The sequence below is a fragment of the Sceloporus occidentalis genome, unplaced genomic scaffold, assembly GCF_023333645.1.
Source record: "Sceloporus occidentalis isolate IW3139 unplaced genomic scaffold, rSceOcc1.0.p SCAF_223, whole genome shotgun sequence".
NCBI lineage: Eukaryota > Metazoa > Chordata > Lepidosauria > Squamata > Phrynosomatidae > Sceloporus > Sceloporus occidentalis.
The window spans coordinates 946,439-957,062 of NW_028317203.1; the positions used below are offsets into that span (position 1 = coordinate 946,439).

The window sequence follows — 10,624 nt, forward strand, 5'->3', positions numbered from 1 at the left end:
CATCCTTCCAGGAGTCAGAGGGTGAGAACAGCTTCCATTTCCCCCCCGCTCATAAGTGTTGCATACGGCAATGGCAGTTGTGGCATCTACAGTTCTAGTACGATGTGATTTCTATATTGAATATCACAAACATACAAAAGCTATGTCTGTAGCCTGCCAGCAGTGGTCAGAGTTATGCTTCATGGTGAATAACCACAACAAAAGGCACATACTGCAAAGTCATGTATTGCCCAGGTGAACATCCTTTGACCAGAATGGGACATTTTGGGTTAAAATGTACATTATGAAGGCTTCTACCCAAAGTAGTAAAACTGGTTCAAGCAGCAGAACCCTTCCACTGGTTGTTATAGTGACTGCACCTCTGTGTCTTTACACATGAATAGTCTGTATGGATAACATTGATAACCATGGGCTTTGCCAGTACTATCTCTCCTTCTGCTGGTGGTGAGGCAGAGATTATGGCTACAATGTGACAATGTATGAAATAAAGATCACAAATTGTCTTATCCTAGATTTTTTTGTTTTTAATCACACTAAGTGACGTTCATGCAATTAATATTACGAGTTTAAATAAACACAAAAGCAATTGGTAGATTCATCATTCTATTACAGTTTTGAGTACCATTTGAAATTGTAGCAAAAGGGCAAGATCCAGTGGCGGAACTACCGGGGTCGCAGGGGTCGCGACTGCGACCGGGCCCTGGCGGCAGGGGGGCCCAAGCCAAGGGGCCGCCCGAAATCTTTTTTACGTTTTTTTTTTTTGTTGTTGTTTTTTTTTTTAAATAAGGCAGGGGCGTCCAACATGCAGACCTCGAGGTGCGGCCCGCGTAAGATCGGCAGCCAGGGCAACCGATCTTACAAGAGCCGCACCTCAAGCCCTGCTACTTACTTGTGGGAGGGTCTTCTGGACTGCACAGAGGAAGCGGAGTTCATGTGACATCCTACTTCCTCTGTGCTTTAGCAGAGAAGGCAGAGGGAGGCCGCGCCCCCTGCTGAAGTCTGTGAGCGGCATCGAGGAGCTGCAGTGCAGGTAAGGGGGTGGGGAGGGTGTTTGAATGAGTGTGTGTGTGATTGAGGGAATGAATCTGTGAATGAATGATTATATGAATAAATGAGTGTGTGTGTGTGTGTGTGTGTGTGTGATAGCATGGATGTGTAAGTGCTGGAACCTAGGCATGATGGGACTGTGATTGCTGTTAGCAATCACACTCCTATCATGCCAAGTCAGCCAGTACATGCTGAAACCTGGCTAGCTGCCCCCCTTGTGTATTGATGCTGCCATCAGTATGGGGTCTGCACATCACTTACAGCCACCCTGTACCAGCGTGTATTGGCTGACTTGGCATGATAGGAGTGTGATTGCTAACAGCAATCACAGTCCCATCATGCCTAGGTTCCAGCATTTACTGGATGGATGTGTAAGTGCTGGAACCTAGGCATGATGGGACTGTGACTACTGTTAGCAATCACACTCCTATCATGCCAAGTCAGCCAGTACATGCTGAAACCTAGCTAGCTGCCCCCCTTGTGTAGTGATGCTGCCAGCAGTATGGGGTCTGCACATCACTTACAGCCACCCTGTACCAGCATGTACTGGCTGACTTGGCATGATAGGAGTGTGATTGCTAACAGCAATCACAGCGAGCACAGTCCCATCATGCCTAGGTACCAGCATTTACTGGTTGCCTGGGTATGATAGGAGTGTGATTGCTGTTAGTGAGACATGCCAAGTCATATTGCTAATTTTGTCCAATTGTGTGTTACCTACTTTTATTAAACATGTGAGTTTTTATTATTATTTTTAAAGGTGGGGGTCATTTTCGGTTTTGGCTAAGTGAACCCTGAATGTTTTGGTCCAGAATTTTCATTTTAGTTCATCCCTAGAATAAATCTAGGGAATCCTGAATTTGTAGTCGCAAAACTTTCAAGGCCCAGAAATCAGTGAGAGGAAGAGTAAAGGTTTTGTTATTTACTTTATTTTAATCTGCATATTTTATTAAAGGCCATATTTTTTGTCACAGTGAAAAATGAGTGCGGCCCGCGCACGTATACAATTCTGATGAAGTGGCCCACTGCAGAAAAAACTTGGACACCCCTGGATTATGCCCTTTGTACATGTGCCCCTTTTTCTTTGATTTTTTTACAGATATGATTCAATATGTAAATTGAATTTGTTGAATTAGTTGAAAAAAAATTGTTGGGTAAAAATCATGTTTTTTTTGGGGGGGTGGGGGGGCCCTTAACAGATTCTCGCACCCGGGCCCTGAGGCGTCTAGTTACGCCCCTGGCAAGATCAACTGTAATACAATCTATTTTATATGAATTACATTTTAAATGTTTTATTCGATATAAACATTTGCATTTAATACCCTAGTGCATCATACAAATAAAACACATTTGTTGTATACACACCACCCACTTGTGTATATCTACAGAATTCTATATTCATCTCAAGGACACGTCTTATTGATGCATTTCTATTTATTTATCAATTCATATAATTGCTGACAGGCTATACGGTTTCTGCTCTCATATAATCAAGAATTAGAAAAACCTTTTGAGCATTTTAAGATAAACTGCTAATTCTTGCCAGAAGCCCATTTTTTTAACATCCATATTTTCCATAGTTTTGGATGTTGGTGTCTTGGCGTCGGAGACGTGTTTAGCGATCCAGTCGAGGTAATACTGTGTGGAGGTGTAGATTCCAGGATGTTGCTTCTGGCCACAGGTGGAGCCCCGGCTGGTTACGCCGACCACAGTATAAAAGTTGGCTTTGTGTCTTTTGCACATCAGAGGCCCTCCGTCACCCTGCGTGATTCAAAGAAAAGAAATCAATTCTTAATAAAGACTTTCAATAATTACCAAACATTAATCAGGCAATAACTGGATCCAAGAGGCATTGGAATGGCTTCTCTTCCTTGATCTCACTGCTCCTTCATGTATATCATCTTTCTCATCCCGAAATGTTGCTCCATTTTCTTGCCCCACCTGTCTAAACTGCCCCCCACTCCACACATTTACTCTCAGGATAATTAAATAGTTCTCTGCCTTGCACACTTTCATCTGACCCCATGTAACATCCACAAGCAATCTAAATGACCTCTCGGCTGTTCCTTTTATGAAACAAGTAGTGTCCAGGACATTTAAAAAAAAAAAAAAAAAGTATAAACGGTGATGAAAAAGGCATGTTTTTGTTACCCCAAAAAATAACCTGGCATACCTGGCTTCCCTGCTCATATCCAGCGCACAGGTTGTAGTCACTCACTCCTCCGTTGTACCAGGTGGGGCGGTTGCAGCGCTCAACAGAAATCAAATTAGCAGGCGCTTCCTGAAGAATGTCAACTGGTTTAATGGCTAGAGAGAAAAAGAGTATATCAGTCATTCTGTCCATCTAGTATTGTATCTTTTACAAAATTCTTTCTATGGCTATAACAGAGGAGGGAGAAAAGTATAATTCTGGAACAAGGAGTCTATACATATGTACAAAAGATCTGGATAAAGCTGTGCTTACTTCCTTTTTCAATGACACCCCAGTTGGCGATGTAGCAATCGTCCATTTTCATCAGAATGGCTTGTTTGGCAGGAAGGCAGGCCGGCTGAGTGTATCCGTCAAATATGACCGGCTGATTCAGCCTGAGCAAGGCGATGTCATTGCGTTGAGTTTTAGGGTCGTAATTCTCATGTAGGATCTGTTTTTTTTATAGTTCGGATCTGAGTATGTATCCCCATGTCAGAGAGTTGGTTGGTGCCAAACACGAGTCTCCATGAAAAATATTCACTGAATAAACCAAAGTTACATTTATTAGTGACCCTACTTTCGCATTAATAAATTAAATATCTTACACAGCCTCCTATTAGCTCTATGGGGAATATAAAAAGGACAAATGTTGATATCCAATATTCCTGGATCACTAGAATACTAATACTAAACTAGTAACTTACAAGCAATTACAAAAAAAAAGACAACATTTTAGGAAATTAGAAGGCTCATGTTTTCTATTAAACAATGGATGCTTATGGTTCTGAAAAAATTGACCCCAATAGAATAGAATAGAATAGTGCACAGTCCCACTGCCTCCTAACCTGTCCCAACTCTGCATTACTTCTCCCATAAAACAGTGTGAGGCTGCAAGGCAGGATTAAAGGGTAGAGACCGGTATGCAGGAACGTACCCCAGGAATCAGCAGATAAGGCAAGTGAGAATAAGCCGAAGTCAGGAAACGAAGCCGTGGTCAGGGAAACTAGCAAGCTGCGAGGTCAAAATCCGAAGCCAGGGTCAGGAACCAAAAAATCAGGAACGCCGTTTAGTAGCCAAGGGTCGGGATATAGAGAGCAGCAGAGTAGAGGACAAGCCGGGTTTGGTACACAGGAAATCAATAGGAAAAAATCACCAAAGGGCACTAGAGCTCGAATAGAAAAACAATCACTGAGCACTGAGCTAATCTCAGTGCTCAGCTTTTAAACTTGCCGCCAGGGGGAAGCCTCGCCCCCAGCCGTGACGTCATCGGTGCGCGTACCCCGGCGTCTCCACTCGGGGGCGCATAAAGTTAGTTGAGGGCGCGCCTAGCGGCGGACATGCTGACGGAGGTGGAGGGAGCTGGAAACGCGCCGCGGGATCCGGTACCCGCGGGCATCGGGTACTCAGGTGAGTCACTTCGTCGGACCCGGGGTTGCGGACCCTGACAAACAGTCACTTACTCGATGCGATCCTTAAAACAATGGGCGGCTGTCAGAACCCACAAATGATTCAGGATGACGCCTCCGCATAGATGAAAATACTTGGCGTCTTGAATGCCCTCTTGGATGCTCACTGTCCAGGGCCATTCACCGGGCTCCGCATCCCTTCCCCAACCACGCGGGAGCCACGGAAATCCTTCACTAGGGGTCTGTCTCCACAGACTGAAATAGAAATAAAAATGTATTTGAGAAACATGTAAAATGAAATATTAGGAAGGAAAACAAAGTGCACGGAGGGGACGGATATAACGCTATTTTCCCAAATTACAGATACCGTGTCCTACCTTTCATAAAAGTTAAATAGTAAGTTTATATCAGATGTCTAGGCCCATCTTTGAAATCCCAAAAGCCACAGTTCTAGCAGAATATTTAACCATTTAATTATAATAAAATACATAAAAAATATGTTGTCACTGTGACATATAAAATATTATGCATTATTCTGCAAAGTACTGTTTTACCCATATAAATAACCCATGATAACAAACTAATGATGTTTTTCACAGAATAAAGTGAGATTTTTATTTTATGGGAATTAACACAACATAAAACATTCATAATAAAGATATTATTAAATACTTCATCTTTATTTTTACAACTATTTAACAATTAAAGGCCTTTACCCTTTTAGACAGTGGGTTGGGGAGTTTATTATAATGGAAAGGGTTGTGAAAATATAAAACGTCCATAAATTGTAATGATCTATGCCCAATACCTTCCCTAAATTCTATGATTTCATATTATTCCAAACTATAATACTAACAAATAAACTCACCTCCATATCCAGAGCTCTCGCACTCACTACAAAGAGCCCATATAATAACACAAATCACGAATAGCTTCATGCTTAGAGCTGCATGCTGAAAAGCTTCCTATTCATGCCACGAATGTACAGAAAATGCAGGATGAAGCTGACACGGCCGAGGCACAAAACAATGAAAGTGTGAAATGCAGGCAAATACTGGGTAAGGAAAATAAATACATAAATAAATACATATAATATTTAATAAACGGATAAAAAAAGAAACAAAGAGAAACAGTGAAAGAACCAAAATGAAATGAATAGCATTTTTTACTGCTGTTATAAGAAAAGTTATTATTAAATGTAATTAAAGAAAAACATTTAAACAAGGAAATATATGATGTATTATAAGAATAATATCCTATATTGACCTGGTGTACTGAATATTGTAAGGTGTGTGTATATCTACTAGAAAGAGATATTAATATATATAGCTGGAAAGAAACGTGATGGCCTGGGGGGGGGGGGGGTGATAGCAATAATCATATACTTAAATGGAGTCAACATGATAGAGGAAGAGAATTTATTTAAAAGAAGAAATTCTACCACAACAAGAGGACATCGTCTTAAGCTAAAGGGGCAAATGTTTGAAAATATCAGGAAATATTACATTGTATCTATTCTGTTCCCACTTATGAGCCAACTTGTCTCATATTGGTTAATATAAAACATATTTATATATTTAGGATATAACCACCCCAAGATCAGGGGAAATCTAATCTAAACGGCCGCTGGGTGCTGATGCCGCCGGCCGGCGCTACTTTAATACTTTTTTTTTAAATTTAATATGGCAAGCCGGATCGGCTATTAAATGGGAAAAAAAATAGTATTAAAGCAGCGCCGGCAGGCGGCATCAGCACCCAGCGGCCGTATGCGATGGCCGCCAAGTGATGGGAGCAGGTTGAGGGGTGAAAGCTCCGCCCCCTCGCACTCACCTTTCACCCCTCACGCTGCTCCCATCACTATGCGGCCATCAGATTGTTGGAAATCGAATCTAAACGGCCGCTGGGTGCTGATGCTGCCGGCCGGCGCTACCTTAATACTTTATTTATTTTTTAATATCGCAAGCCAATCCGGCATATTAAATAAATAAAAAAAAAAAGGATTAAAGTAGCTCCGGCCGGTGGCATCAGCACGCATCGGCCGTTTAGATAAGTTTTCCAGCAGTCTGATGGCCGCATAGTGATGGGAGCAGCGTGAGGGGTGAAAGGTGAGTGCGAGGGGGCGGAGCCACTTCACTTGACTTGCCCCCCAGGCCTAAGGCTGCCAGCCCTCCCCTGCCCAAGATCATCTATAAGTAAAGAAGTAAAATGCAACAAGTCTGAATGACACAGAAGAGAAGTCAAGGTCATTGTTTCTGAATAGCATATGGATATGAGATCTTTGTGGTCCTACATGCAGACCCTGACAAGGATGAAGGAGATGGGGACAGCGCGGCATGTCTGGGAGGCAGCGTGGCAAGCTCAAATGTGCATAAATGGGGAGGCTGGTTGGAAAATAAAGACAAGAAATGCATTTTATCAACTTTTTTTTTATTCTGCTGTTTGTATTTAACATCATTTGTTTATTAAATAATTTTAAATGAAAAATAAAATTTTTTTTTTTTATCCAATTAATCAAAAAATAATCGGCCAACTAATCGATTATGAAAATAATCGTTAGTTGCAGCCCTAATTAGACCCTGCTGCCAATATATAATATTAGACCCTGCTGCCGATATATATTATGATACCCTGCAGCCAATATATATAAATATTAGACCCTGCAGCCAATATATGTAAATATTAACCCTTGCTGCCAATATATATATAAATATTAGACCCTGCTGCCAATATGAATATAAATATTAGCCCCTGTTGCACCTACCTGTCCCGCCGGGGTCCCTCGCGTACTGACCTGTGCTCGGCACGCACACGAGGGGGGTGCGTACTGAGCGGTCACGCCTCCCGGCCAGTGACGGTTCTGTTCAGGCTGCCGCAGCGTATCAACGGCGATCGGAAAATAAAAGGCAAATAAAAGAAAATAAAAACAAAAAAATGCTCTTATTAAATATGAAAAAATAGTTTACATGTGAATTAACATTTTCTAGTAAAACTTTTTTCCTATAGGCAGGGCCGGCCCAAGACATTGTGCTGCCTGGGGCGAAGAGTGAAATGCTGCCCCCCCCCATATGTGTGGTGTATAGTCCCCTCTATAGTCCCCCCCCCCATATGTGTGGTATATAGTCCCCTCTATAATGATATATAATAACACGATACCTTCCCTTTTCCTCACACTGACTTCTGGAGTTTTGTCCTTTGAAGTGACTAGAAATTCAGGAAGGTGTTTTATCTCTGGATAAATAAACATCACAAAGTTCTATTTATCCCTACAGTAAGTAAAGTACCATGAAACAGATAACCAAACACACCAGGACAGGCTCTGCCACCGACACCCAAACACACACACCAGGACAGGCTCTGCCTCACAAACAGCCAAACACACACACTAGGACATGTTCTGCCACACTGACACCCAGACAAATAGGGACAGACTCTGCCATACTGACACCCAGACACACACACACACACACCAGGACAGGCTCTGCCACACTGACACCCAGACAAATAGAGACAGACTCTGCCATACTGACACCCACACTTAGACACACACACCAGGACAGGCTCTGCCACACCGACCCCCAAACACACACACCAGGACAGGCTGAGCCATACTGACACCCAGACACGCACAGCGGGACAGGCTCTGCCACACCGACCCCCAAACACATACACCAGGACAGGCTCTGCCACACTGACACCCACACACACCAGGATAGGCTCTGCCACACCGACCCCCGAACACACACACCAGGACAGGCTCTGCCACACTGACACCCACACACACCAGGATAGGCTCTGCCACACTGACACCCAGACACACACACACCAGGACAGGCTCTGCCACACTGACGAGCAAATGGTTGGGGCGCAGGTACATGTAAGGGAAAACAACAAACAAATATAGTGTAAAGAGTATAAAATCTAATTAAATAGGTGATGTTGTGATTGCACTCACAAATGGATAAGATGCTTCAGGCCCATCAAAGTGTGTTGTAAAAATTCCTTTAATAAATCTTCATATAAAATCTATAAAAACAAAACTAAAAATGGTGCAATATCTTCAGTAAAAGCAATTGTAGCTAATAAAGTTGCACTCACGGTTAATCACAACATCACCTATTTAATTTGAATTTATACTCTTTACACTATATTTGTTTGTTTTTTTCCCTTACATGTACCTGCGCCCCAACCATTTGCTCATTTGTATTTTTACACCCTGAGGAAGAGTGTCTTTTGGGCTGCTGCGGTCAGTAGGGAAGTATCACATAATTTTATTATTTTCATTTAAAAAGACTGTGAACACGAGGATTAGGCACATTACACTTTTCTGCCACACAGACACACACACCAGGACAGGCTCTGCCACACCGACCCCCAAACACACACACCAGGACAGACTCTGCCATACTGACACCCAGACACACACCCAACAGGACAGGCTCTGCCACACCAACCCCCAAACACACACACCAGGACAGACTCTGCCACATCAGGACGGGATGAGCTACTAAGAGCATAAAAAAATGCTTTCCACATTGCTGCTTGTTGTGTGTTTGCCCCCTTTGTGTATCTGTGCCCCCAGCCAGGCCCCTTTGTGCATTTTGCCCCAACACGCCCCTGTCTATTGATTTGATGCTACCTCATACCCATGTGTATTACCCACCCCCCTTTGTGTATAGATTGTCCTAACCACCCTGTTGTGTACTTATTCATGCCCCTAGAGGGGACATATGTCTCTCTGTCAGTCTATCACCTCAATTATTTATTTTGTAAAAAATACTTACTTTTTCATTCTTCCACTGATGTGCTCTTCTCCCTCGAGATCTTCTCCTTGTCACACAGTGACGAGCAACAGTTCTGCGTGAGCCCACCTCCTTGAGCATCACGGCGGATCTTCAAGGGGGCGGGACGAAGAGCCAAACTGATCGGCATGCAGGCAAGCCAACCGCTTTCAAATAATTAAACGGAGGCGGTTTTACAGCTGTTTTAAAACCGGTAGCCGCATCGGATGAAGAAAAAAAACGGCGCTTGGGGCGGCAAAGTGCCACCTCTTCAAAAGTGCCGCCTGGGGCAATTGCCCCAGTCTGCTCCATGGCAGGGCCGGCCCTGCCTATAGGGTAGTTTTATATTCAGGCTTTTTCTTTTTTTCAAAATTAATATTCACATTTTGGGGGATCGTCTTATAATTGAGCAAATTGATACAGTCCCCCACCTCAAGCAGGTTACAATTTACACTCCCTCACAATGCAAACCCACTAGAAATTAAAGGGTTCAATAAAACTATGGATTTCTGTGTGTGGCTGGATTTCAGACCAATCCCAGGGCAGGAAGCCTAAAAAAACTTTCCGGAATCCCAGTAGATCTTTCCCATCCTGCCATTGTGGCTGTGCAGTCCTTGTAACCGGATTCACATTCATTTTGGGGACAGTTAATGTTCATTCATTACATTGTATTATATATTATTTAAAGCGTACAGGCAGATTCTGTAGGGGAGAGTGAAAACTAAACATAACAAAAATTATTATACAATAACATGAACACAAGTGAAGACATGGAGGAGGAGAAGAGGTAACTGCTGTTAGGAACTTACAATACATTAGAAGGACAAGAGGGAAAGAGACATTTTCTGGGATGAGCATGATTTGATGCAATGCGGAGAAGTCAGTGGCCTGTGTGTAACATAAAAACCCACAGCCTGGAGATTAAAAAAATCTAGAGAACAGATGATTTCATTGAAAATGCAGGTTGTGGGTAAGCGAAGACCTTTTTCACCAAATGTCATGAATGGAGCTGGAATGGGGTCTGGGTTGGCCCTGTGTTGAGACACAATACGTCTTCTGTTTCAAATTCTTACATTTTACTGATAAACTTCAGCAGCGCAATCTAACATATAAAAATCTTACATGAAAATGTCTGCTGTCATTTGCTACAACATAGAGAGAGCTGATGGTATTAACTAATAGGTGGCCAATTTTCCTAATGA

The 10,624-nt window shown here is 42.7% G+C and overlaps 1 protein-coding gene across 1 annotated transcript; it reads right to left on the reverse strand.

Annotated features, from left to right (window-relative positions):
* Window positions 1–2,544: 2,544 nt before the first annotated feature.
* Window positions 2,545–9,524, reverse strand: LOC149276957 (acrosin-like). Its single transcript, XM_089503244.1, has 4 exons — window positions 9,426–9,524; window positions 3,512–3,689; window positions 3,221–3,354; window positions 2,545–2,808 (listed from the first exon to the last, which is right to left on the reverse strand). The coding sequence occupies exons 1-4, from the start codon at window positions 9,522–9,524 to the stop codon at window positions 2,545–2,547; spliced, it is 675 nt and encodes a 224-aa protein (XP_089359370.1).
* Window positions 9,525–10,624: the final 1,100 nt, after the last annotated feature.